This window comes from Vanellus vanellus (assembly GCF_965231255.1).
Source record: "Vanellus vanellus genome assembly, chromosome: 25".
NCBI classification, from domain to species: domain Eukaryota; kingdom Metazoa; phylum Chordata; class Aves; order Charadriiformes; family Charadriidae; genus Vanellus; species Vanellus vanellus.
In genome coordinates, this window is record NC_138930.1 from 6,154,289 (window position 1) to 6,170,201 (window position 15,913).

A 15,913-nucleotide genomic window follows, 5' to 3' on the forward strand; every position below is an offset into this window, starting at 1 on the left:
CTTCTGCTTTCCAAATAGCGCTCTGCTCCTGCCCACTGGAAGTAGCTCAAAATGGTCATCTCAGTTTTTAAGTGCAAGCCTCGGCCGTGTTGAAGGCAAAAACGAAACTCGCAACCACCCCTTAAAAAACCCATAAACAAAGCTAAGACTAATGGCAGCACAGATAACCTCTGCTAAACCGTGACATGTAAGTCAGATGGAAGCAGCACAGGGGCCTTTGCGCGAGTTTGGAGAAGTAGCAAGAAACAGTTGCATTGAAAAAGGCAATTCACACAACGAGTCTTGTTCCACAAACGCCCGTGAGAAATAACAAGCCAGAAGTACACCTACAATCTACAATTACAGAGAGAACAGTCTGCCTTAAAGAATGACAAGAGTATGGAAAACCGGACACCCCATTGTCTTTCTTGCTTACCACTTCCAACTGATCCTGAAGGTGCAATGACATCATCATCACTGTCTTCCTCGTTTGATTGCGTTACCTCTGGCTCAGGTGCTACATTCTTGACTTCTTGCTCTTGTTCCACTCTACTCCGCAAGGCCAAGATCCGATGGTGTAATGCAGCATACAACTGCCCTGTATCTTTAGAGCTTGCCTACATTTTTTCAATATTCAGAAACAAGAAAAAGGTGCAAGGAATTAGAATAAAACACTGCTTAAATAACACACAACAGCCACACCAAATTTCACAATCTACTTTTCAGTTTTCTCATATAGCGTTTTTCAAACTAGGTCAGAATGGGTTGTGGTATACATAGCAAGATGCTAGATACACTAAACTGATGGTGAGAATATATTCCACTCAGCACCAACTTTTTCTGGCTAAAGAAACCAGTACTGGCTGATTTTATATAACCTTCTTCACCCAGGAGTCACACAGCTTTCCTGAAACCTCCCAAAAGCTTATGCTAAAAAGATCTTTAATTAAAAAGTTTGTCTTGAACAGATTTTTCCAGGCTTGTCAATCACTCAACTTCACATAGTTAATTGTAATCAAGTCACTTCATTGTTTCATGATGCACTGACATAAAAATTTATGAGAAAACTGAATGGACACGCAGGCAGGCGATTATTCCAATTTTATTTTTTTTTTTATACTGGTCAGCTGTTTCACAGGGAAGCACTTGTGATAACCTGTACAAGAATATATCTTTCTTAATCTGAAGAGTTAACAGATACTTCATGCCTTCAAAAGAATCAGTTTTTAGGCCTATCAAACTAAGTATTTAATGGATATTGTTCAAAGGGAACTCCCTTCGAATACTGTGAAACTCTGTCTTCACTATGTCAGTTAAGTCCTCATATTAACTACTACTACTGTTACCCTAACTTAACTGTAAGGTAATGATCCCACTTCTCGGATTCCTACACAAAAAATTGTTTCCATCCTCCCCATCTGTCACTTAAATCTGTCCCCCGTATCTGCAAAATTCCCCTGCAGTGAGCTATAGCGAATAAGTTATTCCGTACAAGATACTTTTTATCAACACTGAAATCAATACTGAATAACATGACAGATTAACTCAACCTTTTCAAATCTGGAAAAATACTGAGAAAAACTTATCCATTAATTTCAATGCTTTTTCTTCAACAATAGATATTCTGTATCATTAAGTTCCACTCTGGGGTTCCAGATCCCAGTCCTACAAACCTAATGTCACAGGGGAAGCTGACCATTTGTTGCTGTTCTCTTAATTTTTGATCCATAAGCACACTTAATTCTTTAGCAACCCCTTGTGTAGAATCAGTGTAAGTCAAAAGAATGTAATCAGACCTCTCTAAATCACTAAGTGCTCTTAGCACATTAGAGAATAACCTTTCTTTCTTGCTGACTGTATCATGATCTCCCAAGTGTTTTAGTAATTCTACTTGGGATTGCTGTTTCCCCATTTAGAAATTGCTTTCCCTGTCCTACTACCACTCGGAATACTCAGTATTAGAAGAAAAAAATCAAACTTTAAACGTGTTACCCTTAACTACTGACACAATGTTCTTGGCAGATATTTAGTGTTTCACTTCCAGTGAGCACCTACACACTTACCCACATAGACAATGACAGCTTTCCTGTGCTGCAAGTTCTGGCAGATCTAATTTTGGTTCAGAAATCAATAGAAATCTGGGAAACGTCTATTCCCCTTGATAGCAAAAAATGATTTGCATTAATCTTACACTACAGTTACAGTCTCAGTAGGAGTAGAACAGATCCCATGACTCCCTGGTCAATGCTTTGGACAACCTGGCTTCCTAGGGTCACTTTTTATATGGACGTTCTTCACAACTAGTACGGCTTTGCAGGCAAGCAAAGTCTGCCAAGCCCCTTGTTTTCAGGGACGGGGTGGTGTAAGGAGGCAGGGTGCAAAGAAGAATGGGAATGTTACCTCAACTACAATTTAAACAAGCACCATTTTTAGTAGGAAGGTTAAGATGTAAACAAAAAACAATACTCACTGATATAAGAAAAACTTTAACTCCCTGGTCCTCTGTATCCATGGCGGTGATCCGGATACTCTTCTCACTGGCTTTGTCTATCTGCATCTGAGCCCATAGCTTGGTATTTAAGATTAACCTGAGACTCCCCTGAGTCCTCATCACTAAAGCCAACATACAAGACAGGTTAGGTGGCAAAAGACACAACAGGAAGCTCAAAACAGCCAAAATGGCTTTCTATTGTGTGAATGTTTAAGTCTCTTTAAAAAGAGTATCAAGGGAAAGCCCTTAAAACAGGAAACTTGTCACAACTGTTAATCAGAAGAATGTAGGCTATTAAAGATTATCAGTCCCGTCTAAAGATACTCAGTCCAAAGTTTTATATGTTAAAAGATCAAAGTTCAGCGGTTGGATCAGAGCTGATAATCTCAGGCTACTGCACATTCCTGCCAGTCTGAACAACCTTGCACTATTCAAAGAGACTTCCCCCGCCCCAAGCACCCTATCCCAAAAAGCAAAGAGCCCAGATCTGAAGAACATTACCATAAATTTCTATGCAAATATTCTAGTTGCTAAGTACAGCTTGCTTTTATGGGGAAAAAAAGTAACTGGAACATTTGTTACAATAGGAGGATATGAAAAGATACTCTCTTTGGAGGAAATGGCTACAAATTGAAGCAAGAGAAAAGATTCAAACTGCTTCTTAGTTGCTGTAGTTAAGACATAACCCAAAGTGGATGCTGCTACATGTCATGGAAGCGTCCTGTGAAAATAGAGCTGACTGTCATCCAGTACCTCATTTCCCCTGGTTCCTCTTACCCAGCCGAGACTGTAATGTTCCATCATCTGTTGAGGCCATATCATTGAGTCTCAGAAGTCCTCGACCTCTTTCCACCCAAGACTGAGAGTTTTTATCAAATACAAACAGCTTGCACTGAATCTGTAACAGAAAATATCTCTATAGCATAGTGGCTGATTGAAGTAATCATGTATTTCAGATTTAGTCACCTACAGCTGGTTAAAAACATTTTCAGATTATGGGAATTTTAAACTGCTTATAGCTGTGGAAATCAAAGCAGTTGTCCTCTCCTTTTGCAATAAATTCCTCAAAATATGCTGTCTGGTTTCATAAGGTTTTATTAACAGAAGCTATATGTTCCAAAGAATACCTGTGTTCAAGGTCAAACAACAAGAACAATTTTCAGATAAGGTACAAAATTCTAAAGAGGAAACTTATTGTGATAACAGACTCAGTAAAAGTCACCTATAGTCTTAAATCAGTCAATCCTTTTAAAAGTCTTAGGTGCACTTTGCACCACTGAAAGTGGTATTTGTTACTGGGAAGACCCAGCACAACGAAAGCAAAGCAAAATTCTTCCTGTATTAAGGAAGAAAGGATGAACAAACACATTAGCTCATTATTGAGTCGTAAAGCCTGACCCACTCAAAGCCATGACTAAACAAGAGATAATTTTTCTGCCTTCCTGGTTCATCAGTTTGAAAAAGTACACCTTTTGTACTCTCTAATGGTAGGGCCATTCCTGCTTCCCATAAAAGCTCCTTTTCTTGCCCTGCCAAATACCTATACTTTCTATCCCCCTCTTTAATCCGTCTTCATTGTCACCGCTGAGGTTTCATACTTCAAACCGTCACCCCTCAAGTTCCCCACACATGTGCATGCACTAGGTGGAGAATATATTTCCATTTTCGTTCCGTCCGTTTCTCTCATTTTCTCCTCCACAGCACACCCAGCTTTGGATAGTTCATTTCCGCAACATTAACATAGTTCTGTCTGTTCGGGATTCCAGTGCATTAAATTTCACCGGAAAAAAGAACAGCAGTTAGGCGAGAGGTCTGTTAAGTTACAACATAATCCTACAAATCAGTCCTCTAATTAAGCATACAACTGCTAAAAGTTGTGGTTCTCCTAAGTGAAACAGGATTCTCATCTCTTCAGCGTCTTGCTCAATTACATGAAGCATTCAGTAGTTTCTGAATCATACAGAAACAGAGAAGTACCAGAACAACTATTTAAAGACCATTCATGTCTGGTAACAAGAAGTCCGAGAAGACGAGCATCGTAGGTTATTTTGTAGGATAACACAAGCGTAATCAGTATGCATTAGTTACTGACATAGCGCATCTGTTTGGTGTCAGAATAGACCAGCTTCTCTGCAAGGGCAAAAAGCTATCCTTAACAAAATAACACAGTTCAGGTGCTGAGAAACTTAAAAGGTCAAGAAAAAAACTATAACTTGAGGATAAAGAGAGGAGGAAAAAAAATCCATATACACCACTTAGCTTTACATGAAAATGCTGCATGTTTTTCTTCAGGACATACTGAAGTTAATAAGCATATTTAAGTTAACGAATAACTACGATGTTAAATAAATCATGATTGAAATCAAGAGTCTAAGTCATGACCAAATGTCCTTCTAAAACGTCACTAATTCAATTGAGTTCCTTATGACAAACTCCTGAGTACTGTTCTATGGTTTCTGCTACGCAAGAAACCAGGTTGCTGGCATAACAGTTCATTCTGAGTTGTTAAAAAAAAAAAAAAGTCTTCAGTAGTACAATAATTCAAGAACTTAAATATTTAGTTCATTTAAATTTTCTTCAAACAGTTGTTTTGTAGGACACAAACTTTGACGTGATTAGATTCATGAAAGTATGCTTAAGATTTGTCTGGATGGCTCAAACACTAAAATTTATTCAGAAAGAGGAAATTAAGAAACAACAAAGTAAGGATCTGATAATAAACATCCAAAGTTTGCATTTTAACACAAGAAAGTACATTAGAGAAATAGAGGATGGCTGAGTCGTAGGGCATCAGGCGGTGTGCATTCACTGCACGTCCATATGAATCCCCATGAACTCAGAGCTCCTGTTTTCTCCGTTTCTTACCTGCAACACGTTACTTTCAGCTTCCTCTCCAGTAATCACTTCTACCTTCGCCAACAAACACTTCCTTGCTGTTGCTTTAGTATAGGCTGCTGCAGACTCTGCTAGCGATTCTGAAATATTATTAGCTGAACAACATTTTGAAAGTTTGAGACTGATTAGCGTATAATTATGTAAGGTTTATAAAGGTCTCACATGTATACCAGAATTTTGAGAAATAAAGTACAAAAGACAGACATTAATAGAACATTAGAAACAGAACTGAAGTTTAAAGCAGAAATTAAAGCTTGTCCTTTAAGTCTTATTTTAAAAGCACAAGGGACCGAAGAGGTAAGCTACTGAAAAATTTTGTCCCTGCATACAATATTTCAAAACCTTTGCTAACACATGGACACCTGTGGGTCTGTAGGCGCTCCAGCAGTACCAATACCGCTACCAGCTCTGCAGTTGTGCTACACATCTACAGCACCATTCGTTTTCCACTTTTATTTTGACTTGCAAGCAGTTTGCTGGAGAAAACCCATAGCTCCCCAAATTTCCAGAAAATATTGCCAATATGAAGAGCCACAGAAGTCTAGAATCCAGCAAACAGTTCTTGGTTCAAGCAACACATTTGGTGCACCCACTCAATACAATATACATTTGACTCAGACATTCAGTTACTGGGAGTACAATAAAACTGTTAAAAAACAGTTTGCCACAGTTCTACATTCTGTAGGTTGAAGTACCTGCTCTGTTAATTGCCTCTACTTTCCTTCTGCTGAAGATACACCCAATACCACAGAATGACCGTGAAAAGAACAGTGTTTAATATTAAAGACAAAAGGACAAGAGAATCTATAGCATCCAGTACGTCACCTCCCACCCCTAGCCTGTACCTTTGGGGACAGGAGACAGTAAAGGCAACATAAAAATGTGATGTTCTTATAAAGTAACAGGATATTGAAAACTGCAATCATGTAAACAAGGATTAACTACCATTCCTAAACTAAAATTTTGTTTTTCACCTTTCTCTGGTGTGGCTTCCTGAGAAGAGGATTCAGACCCAGACTCCGTAGCAGCATTCTCCTTATTACTCTCTGTACTACCTTCATTTGATTTTGGTGGACTCTATTGCAAAAAGAAGAGGAGGTAAACAGAAGAGAGAAAGCATACACTAATTTTACAGAAAAAGACTAGTGATCAATTACTGCCGGAAGCCCGAGTGTTTATAAGCCATACAGCAAAAGAAGAATCCCACAGATGACATGTTTGCACAGAAAAAGCTATCCTACTACCCCAGCCAAGACTGAATGGAGTGTGACCCAAAAACCAGTTCAAATTATTTTCCCCTGAACTAAAACCAAATTTCAACACTCATTTTAAAGTTGTGTTCAACAAAGCAAACCAATTTCAGCTACAGCTCAACTCAAGGCATACTTGACTGAACTCCCTGCTCAGTGGTTAGACAGGTATGAAAGCACAGCATTAAACGTTTCCTTTTTGTACCAGCATAGCAATAAAAACAACAGTAGGAACCAGTGAGGCAGTAAGAGTTACACCTTAGGTTGGTTCACAATAAACAGAGAATTTCCTGAATCACTCCTCAGTACTGGACTTGAAGTCCCATCACTGGGGGAGTCACGGAGCTGAACTTTTCTCAATTTGGAGGCCAGCAAACATAAAACACCCTCAAATACTTATACCGAAGAAGCCATTTAAAGCAGCAAGCTACGCCATAAAGTGCTTGGACTGGAGAACAACATGCATGACAGACGGCACTCAGTCTCCTCACACTGGTACAGCTTGGCAGGGAAATCCTGGAGAGCACCGCTGTGGCAGACAATAGCTCATAACAAAACCCCCACGCTGCTCTCAAAGTAAGTAACCTACAAGGGAAGTCACTGGAAGAAAATTGTGCTCCAGTGACAAGTATAAATATAGGTTCTCAAAATCCCTGAGAGTCCGTAACGCACACTACTCACAAAATTACAACATTTCATACGCAGCGGATACTCACTAGGACTCGCTCGCTCATGTTCTGTCCAAAAACAAACTTGTTGCTAGACGTGTCCGCACTGTTTGTGGAGTTCTCTACACTGAAAAAGAAAACCCAGAACAGGTTTTATAAGTCAGGAAAATATCAGTTTATCTTGTACTGATAAAATTCCTCAAAAAGTGAGCGATTGTCACTGGCTTTAAAAATTAAGCACTGGTTGACACAGAAACATAAGCAAAAATTAATTCAACTTAGTAACACAAGAGCACATACTGGTTTTACAGAATGAAAATTCTTTCAGAATGATGGCAAATGATTTTGTCACTGTAAATATCTTCCCTTTGGATATCTAATTACATATTAAGCAATGCTGAATGCTAAGTGAGGGCTTACTGTTGAATTATACAGCATATTATTTAAAAAAAAAAAAAAACCCAAAACAACAGTATTCTACATGCACAAACTTGAACCACTACAACTTTTTAGGTCAATTTTCTCAGAAAGGGAAAGAATTGAAACAAACATTTGCAATATCATAACTGAGAAAGGCAGCAGGGATAAGTAATGCCTTTTATCAGATTAGCTGATACTACAGCTTCCCCAAGAGGTTTCACAATCAAATCTCAGCCCTTGCATATTCCTTGCAGAACAGGCATCCTCCTCCCACGTGGCATTTTTATTAACAGATTTTAAATCTCATTTAGGAAGGGCAATAGTTTTACTATTTTACAGACTCAAAAACTTCAGAAGTCATTGTTCATCTGCCTCCCCTTCAGGCATGCCTAAGACAGAAGGTGATCGCTACGTGAACATGCAGAATGCAGACCGCCTGGAATCAAGCCTATGCATATCATGCTCAGTTTGGAAAATGGGGGCACATATGTCACTGCATGATTGAAGTGGAACCAAAGCTTTAAATTGTGCATGTAGAGTTTGCTACTTCTGACTAAGGAAATTTAAAGAACAGAGGAAATCCTCAGGGAAGAAAGTTTTGCCTACTAAGGGAATTAAATACCACAGATCTGAGCTCTAAATGCCACCTGGGAACTCAATATGATCTCCTGATCTCTGCCACGTCACCTATGACATTTACAATTTTTAAAGGACTGGCAGCGTGTTACACAAAGGGAGGAATTTTTCTTTTACAAGTTGACTGCCATAGTGTCTCGCCATCTCAGTTAAAAACCAGAGCCAGCTCCACTTAGAGATGCATTGTTGTTTTTTTTTTTTTTTAAAGGCAAACCCAAAACCAGGTTTCTGGCAATTGACCTACCATGAATAAATCCTCGCAAAGTGAAGACTCAATCGAAACATGGCAGTAGATGTCATACAAGTTGAAAGATATAAACAAATATTCCAGTATTTGAAGCCCACATATTAGAAGCTATTCTCTGCCAAATCTGATTAAAATAATGTGACAGCGTTTCTGGAAAGGCATTGACCTGGCACCCGCACAGTCACCCCGTGGCGTTCTCTACCTCTCCAGCGCATCATCTGAAAAGTCCCGTGTCAAAAGGGATTAAGACTGCAAGACTGCCTAGTGCCTACCTCGTGGTGAACAACAGGGTCTTAAAAATGCAGAATATAAGGACAAGACAAGCACACACCGGCGCTTTTCCGACAGTTGTTTCATGGCCTCAAACAATCTGCAGTTCAGGTTCTTCCAGGAGCAGAGATACTGCTCTACTCAACTGCTCTCAGAGGGATTTTCCCCCCATGCTTTTCCAGTTATTACCTGAATTCACAGCTCTGTGTAGTAAGAAATTCTATTCTGTTTTCTACTCGTTCTGAGCTAACACTTTCAGAGCCGTATCAACATCTTAGCCTTAAGTGAAGGTTGTCCATTCAGAGTTCATCATATATAGAATTAGCAGTTTTCTCCTGGCTGCCTCACTTTAAATATACCTACATCAAGTTTCTTCTGATGCTGTTGCCTAATCAGAAATTCTCTCAAAGATCTCCCACAGTTAGGTTCCTGCTTAGTTATACAGACCCTCTATATTGCTCTGAAAAGCATACTACCATGAATAAATAACTTTTTTTTTTTTTTAAACTATTCTTCCCTTTATCCATATCATATATGAAACACTTTGAACACTACAAATACAGCACAGATCTCTACAGGATTCTACTGGTAGCTCCGATTTATTCCATCACTGTTTCTTTCTAATCATTCCTAAGAAGACTTCTCTCATCTTATGCTTGTTAGTTTTCTGAAGAGCCTTTGGTGAGGACCTGGTCAAGTAAATGTTGTCAAATGCATCTCCCTTGACCAGATGATTAAGGATTACCCCAGATATGAAGTTTGCCACCTCATTCTGCAGAAGCCTGGGTTCCCACTGACTCAGTGTAAGCCCTGCATCCAATAAAGAGCAGAATCACAAATAATTTTGAACACAGAATAAGGAAAACTGTCCTATAGATTTCTCTGTAGTCTCACCTGGAACTGATGTACTGTAGAAAATAATTTGTTGCAGAAGGTACGTCTGATGTAGGAAGGCCAGCATTCTGCACATCGGCAGTTTCATCGCTTTCGTCTCCTAGCTATAAAAAGAACAAGTATACATTCACACTTTTAACTACTCCCCACAAAATTTTCAGCTTATTTCTTCCCAAAACAGAGATCCATCCACAAACATTTTCTACAATAAAACAATATAAGCCTACATCCCAGTATTACACTTTCTTTTGTTATGCTAGGAAACCTGCGCAAACTTGTCCTCAACAGGAGGTACTAACAATCCAACTCAATTACTTCAGGCACAGGTCTGAACCCAGGGTGCCCTTTTTGCCTTTGCTCACCTTTTTTGTGAGTCTCAGTTGCATGGGAGCATCTTAGGAACACATTTCAACTTAATGTGGACCCAGAAGGTAAGAGAAAACTTTACATTCCGCTGAGCTTTAGATGTTACCTATGATTGCAGTAGACACGTTTATTTTTGAAAAAGCTTCTTATGCTACTAAACAGTATTAATTAATCTTTTTAAATGCCTGGAAGACCAGTTTTAATAAACAGCCAACCGAACTGTGTTCAGAGCTTCTAATTTTGCATATATACATGGAGGTTTTAACCCTGTTAGATAGTGGCTTCAAAGTACCTCATAAACAGTGTGTAATGCTCATGACAACAAATGATCCGTCCCACTGCTTCTTATCCTCACTTAGACACATCAAATGTTAGTCAAGATAACAAACATGCATTTACCTTAACTCTATCTCTTAGGTTTTGCCCAAATACAAATGCTTGCTGTGCATTTAGTTCCGCCTTCTCACAGCTGTCATCATCCGAAGTATTGTTGGACTCTTTTTTCTGACATTCTCCTGCCTAAAGAAAAGAAATTGAAAACTTTAGCCTAGGTAATTGAGCTTCTTTAAACAAAAAACACGTTACAACATGGTGATTCACACAAGTCATTTACAACAACAAGCCAATAACATCTACAGAGGTACAAGGGAAATTTTGCATTTAAAAAAAAAAAAAAATCCTCTGTTGTTGTTTAGAGCATCTTTCTTAACGAATCCCAAAACAGTTAAGGTTCAAGGGGGTCTCTTAACAATCATTTGGTCCAAACCGTGCTCCAAAGCAGCATCAACTTCAAAATTATGCTAGGCTACCTGAGACCCCAAACAAGTCAAGTCTCCAAAAATCCAAGGATGGCACTTTTACAGTTTGGTAGCTTGGTTCAATGTTCAACTGCACTAAAAAAAATATGACAGTTCTGTCCTGATACCCAACCAGAATCCCCCTTCCCCACACCTGCAGCCTCTCAGTTGTTTGGTAGGCACTTCCAAGTCTCATTCTACGTTGCTACAGCACACCACTAGAGAGTTGAGGACAAAAATTCAATGCCCTCCCTGCTAGGTCAAGCGGAACATACGCAGCTTTTTCACTCTCGCCTCAGACATCACGCGCTCCAGCCACCTCAGTGGTTTGTAAATGGCTTTCATGTACTGGCAAGCCCCAAACTATCCCAAACTACACACCATACTCCTGACGGCACCCAGCAGTGGCAAGTAAAGGGGAACAATCACTTTTCTGAACCTAATGGCTGCAGTCTTAGTAAAGCAGCCCAGGACGTTGTCTTAATCAATAAAAGGATGCACTGCTCAGTCGTGTTCAACTTGTTCATCACTGTTGCACAGGACGTCCGGGTTTCTGCGCATTCTGTCCTGCTGACGACCTTCTATTCTGTACCTCTGCAGCCCGCTTTCCATTAGCAGCTCTGTAAACTCTCACTGCAGCTGCCATGGCAGTGCTTTCCACAGAACCTGTGGCAATACTTTTCCCTATTATTCTCATACTATAGTTCTCGTCCCGTTATGCTCCGGGCCTTGCTCCTGCAAACCCTTATGGTGGTGCTGGGAAGCAAGAGCATGGGAATCGCCCCCTCCCTTTTCTCTCCCAATTTCTTACCCTGCAGCTTTTGATTTACATTAGAAGACCCAACAACATGCACAAAGCCTAACAACTCTACATCCGCTCCGACAAAGGCAGACCAGGCTCATATGGAACTGCAAAATACCACACACTTGCCCTCACAAGGAAGGTTGCTCTCTGTGGTACACCAAATCTATACCACAGAGCCACACATACAATTACTAATACGAAACTTAATTCCGGAAGTAACCATTCACTCTTAACAAGCAATCTAATATTCTGCAGAGATGCTCCAGTGTTTAACACAACTACTCTATGAACTTATTACTTATAGCTGTGCTAAAAAGCTTCAGGCAGATGGTCCATCCTGACCACAAATGCCAAGACAATGAAGAATATCCCACCGCGCTGCTTGGTAAAATTGCAAATGTTCGGTTATGAAGCTTTATGCCATTTAATAATTAGCTTTCAGCTATCCTTAACATCTAGATTTAAGAGCTTTCTTCTATCAGAAAACTTCTTAAAAATGTATAGAGGGTCTCCCTAAAGATATACACAAAGGTAACAAGCATGTCCCACAAAGACTTCACACTCATGCATGCAATGAATTAACTTATTGTTACTTAATTATGGCAGTAGTCTTTCACTAAACCTTAAAAAGCCATTTACACTTGAAGCCTGTCTACTTAGATATTCAGATTTCAAAATTAATTGAGACTTGAATGTCAAGTAAACCGTTGCATACTTTTGCATTGTTAATAATACTGTTTCTACGCTCAACCTGGCATCAAAAAGCAACCCACTGTCTAACAAAGCTACCAAAAAAAAAAAACCCCAAACCTAAAACACCACCCAAAACCCACACACCCTCAAAATCCCCAAACATCCTCTGCATGCTCTCAGTCAACGTATCTTAAGATGCCAACGGTTAGCTCGATAAAAGGAAAGAACTGGACACGCTTTCACAGAACGGTCAGGGTTGGAAGGGACCTCTGGAGATCATCTAGTCCAACCCCCATCACGCTTTGAACAGAACAGGGAATGAACCATTTCATTCCTTTCCTTTCAAGATACCAAATAAACAACTTGTGATGCACTTAGATGCCTTTTCCTCTAGCTGAAGCTTTTCAGCCTCTCATTACCTGCACTCTCCCTCCATCATTTCCTGTAGGGAATTTACTTGCTGCCTCTGGGTTTTTACCCACTATCAGTTCCCGTCTCTCAGCTTCTTTATGTGTTACTCATTTGCTTCAGATGCCTGTATGCTTTCCACCCTCACATTTCCCAACACCATTCAATCGTAAGAAATCAAGACAACACCAGTAAAGCCATCATGCGAGGGCAGGGATCGCTTTTCACTAGGCAGTCTGAGAAGGAAGACTGAACACGTGCAACGTAAACTGCTCGGTTTGCCTGGCTCAAAACCAAAGCCTTTTCAGATGGGAATAGGAATTCGGTAAATGCTTCTTATTCTCTGGCCTGACAGAAGCCCCAGACAGATTTGGTGACAGCCACTGGAGGAGGAAACAGATTCCCCCCCCCCCCAAAAAGACAACTCCCTACCTCCTGACCCACTCCCTGCACACAGATCAATAGATGAACCTGCAGGAAGGAAGATGTATTTCTTCATGCAATCTGATCAGATGAAAAAGCAGTATTCTATCAGTCCACTAACTCAGACACCCAAATTACAGGAATCCAATGTCTGTGGTAGGAATGCCATCCCTCATTTGTCATAGAATCATAGAATGGTTTAGGTTGGAAAGGACCTTGAAGATCATCCAGTTCCAACCCCCCTGCCACAGAGAGACACCTCCCACCAGCACAGGTTGCCCAAGGCCACATCCAGCCTGGCCTTGAACACCTCCAGGGATGGGGCCTCAACAACCTCTCTGGGCAACCTGTTCCAGTGCCGCACCACCCTCACAGTGAAAACCTTCTTCCTAATGTTCAATCTGAACCTGCCCTCTTCCAGTTTAAAGCCATTCCCCCTCGTCCTATCGCTACATGCCCCAGTAAAAAGTCCCTCACCAGCTCTCCTGTAGGCCCCCTTTAGGCATTGGAAGGCCGCAACAACATCTCCCCAGAGCCTTCTCTTCTCCAGGCTGAACAGCCCCAACTCTTTCAGCCTCTCCACATAGGAGAGGTGCTCCAGCCCTTGGGTCATCCTCGTGGCCCTCCTCTGGACACGCTCCAGCAGGTCCCTGTCCAGTTTTTTACAGCAAAACTAGAAATGAAGCTAGAGGAACTAAAAGGAACCAATGAGAGTAGAAGCAGAAATGAGCAAATTTTTTTTATATTTTGTAAGGAAAAATAGGTATCAAAACCCACCCTAAACTGTGCATTCAGTAAATCTTTATTACGGTTCTCAAGTTAGTTAGACAAATATAGCATACTATTAGGGCAGTATAAAAATTTACTACCACACGTAAAGTGTACTACCATCGTATGGATAGAAAAGGGGCTGTCACTAATAAAACTGTGCTCATGTTACTAAACAAGTAGACTCTGTTCAGGGAATATTTTTTTTAAAGTCTGTCACCTGGAGTGTCCTTCCAATCCTTCTCCAACTCACCTTGTCTTCCGAGTCAGAACTTTTCAGCGTTGCATTACTTAGTGATTCTGATGTGGCTGCAGAATCTGGCGGGATATTTACACCATTGGTGCCACTGCTGAGAACTGCAACAAGGAATGAGAAAACGACATAAGCTCTCTAGATATTTGGATTGTCCTAAAAGCAGCAAGTTTTCTATACCAAATTGCATGCTGTTTTCTTGTTTAAGTCCATGAAACAACGCAGTGTAAACTACAGAGTTCCCATAGTATTTTGCAAGAGACATAAGGACCACGATTTGGCAATTCTTAGCAGAATCAAAACTCCAAACGCAGAAAACCAAGTCAGCAAAAAGTCACTTGATCTGTACAAACGCAGTAGGGGCTTCAACACATACAACTTCAAGCAACCACACTGCTCCAATCTAACCCTGTTCACAGCCAGCAGGGCTCCTCTTTGGACTGATCTACCTTCTTACGTACCGAACTCCCACTGAAAACGTGTGCCCCAATATTAAGTCCTCTGTAGAGTCTAATCTTTGCCAACAGGCATGCCAAGAAACCCAGCTAGAAACATTTGGTTCTGTGCCAGATTCAGCATTAACTGAAGTTACTTCTGTTTCAGTTCAACTGAAATTCCGAGTAACAAAAAGCGGGGGGGTGGGAAAACATAGGAGTTTAGGAGACATGGACACCTTGAACGTTTTTTTTTTTGTTTTGTTTTAACTTCTAGCTTTCAATCATGCCTATCTCTATGAGCTATATCAAATGCTTTAACAATACAATAAGCATAATATACATGACCAAACTAAGAACTAAAAGCGTATCTCAAAATCCCAACTACAAAATGGTCCCCGATCCAAGAGGCGCCTCCTAGCGATTTAGGCGTTTTACAGCACCGTGCAGCTAGCTGAAGCCTACCACCACTGTTCAACTGATCAGCAGTAGCTTATTACACCATGGTCAATGCTGCCACCCTTAAAAGTCCTTTTATTCCAAAGCCCGAGCACGGACTACACCAAAGTTAGAGGCCTGGCAATGTCAGACAGTCTTCCTATACACAAACTGAAGGTTTGACTGTGTTACCCCTTATGTAACACAGATATACTTAACAGTTGTTTCTTTTCTGAAAGGAGAAACCTAGCAAAACAAAGGCAGATGCTGAGTAAAAACAAACTGCTACACTAAACAGATTTTGTATTTTTGTTCTCCTCCTGCGGTACCCTAGAAGGCAAAAGCATTATTTACCCATCTGCGAGAACGCTTTTGGCTGTGGTGCCTGTAATACTGCTGGACGTAGCACGCTTCGCTGCTGTTCCTTCGGTTTCTGGCTAGGGAGACCTGCAAGCAAAAAGTTTTTTCAAGAGCTATAAAGCTTTAAAGCTGAAAAATTCAACTTCACCCGATCTTCTCTGTAACTGCTTCTGACAGAAGATACAATGGAAAACCAGACATTTAAAAAGCTTCCACCCCCTTCTTTCCCACTCAGCCTCAAAATAGAATTAGTCCCAAACAGAGAAGATAACTTCCTAGCCTTAAAAGACACTTTAAAATATATCCCCTACCTTATCCAGGAAAGCTTAGAAGGAGAATTTATGTCAATGACTCAGAAATAAAAGTAAAAATGTAAGAGAAATTAACAGTACACAAGCAATCATATCTATTCACCAAC

At 40.4% G+C, this 15,913-nt stretch overlaps 1 protein-coding gene across 1 annotated transcript in view; it reads right to left on the bottom strand.

Moving 5' to 3' along the window:
* Positions 1-15,913, bottom strand: part of RANBP3 (RAN binding protein 3) — a gene marked incomplete at its 5' end in the record, with an annotated part of 45,591 nt that overhangs the window by 4,167 nt on the left and 25,511 nt on the right. Inside the window, 10 exons of the mRNA XM_082495374.1 lie at positions 416-596; positions 2,450-2,592; positions 3,248-3,368; positions 5,336-5,460; positions 6,340-6,442; positions 7,332-7,410; positions 9,751-9,854; positions 10,516-10,635; positions 14,264-14,367; positions 15,490-15,582. Of these exons, the coding sequence (XP_082351500.1) occupies positions 416-596; positions 2,450-2,592; positions 3,248-3,368; positions 5,336-5,460; positions 6,340-6,442; positions 7,332-7,410; positions 9,751-9,854; positions 10,516-10,635; positions 14,264-14,367; positions 15,490-15,582 (1,173 nt within the window). The remainder of the gene's footprint in view (positions 1-415; positions 597-2,449; positions 2,593-3,247; positions 3,369-5,335; positions 5,461-6,339; positions 6,443-7,331; positions 7,411-9,750; positions 9,855-10,515; positions 10,636-14,263; positions 14,368-15,489; positions 15,583-15,913) is intronic.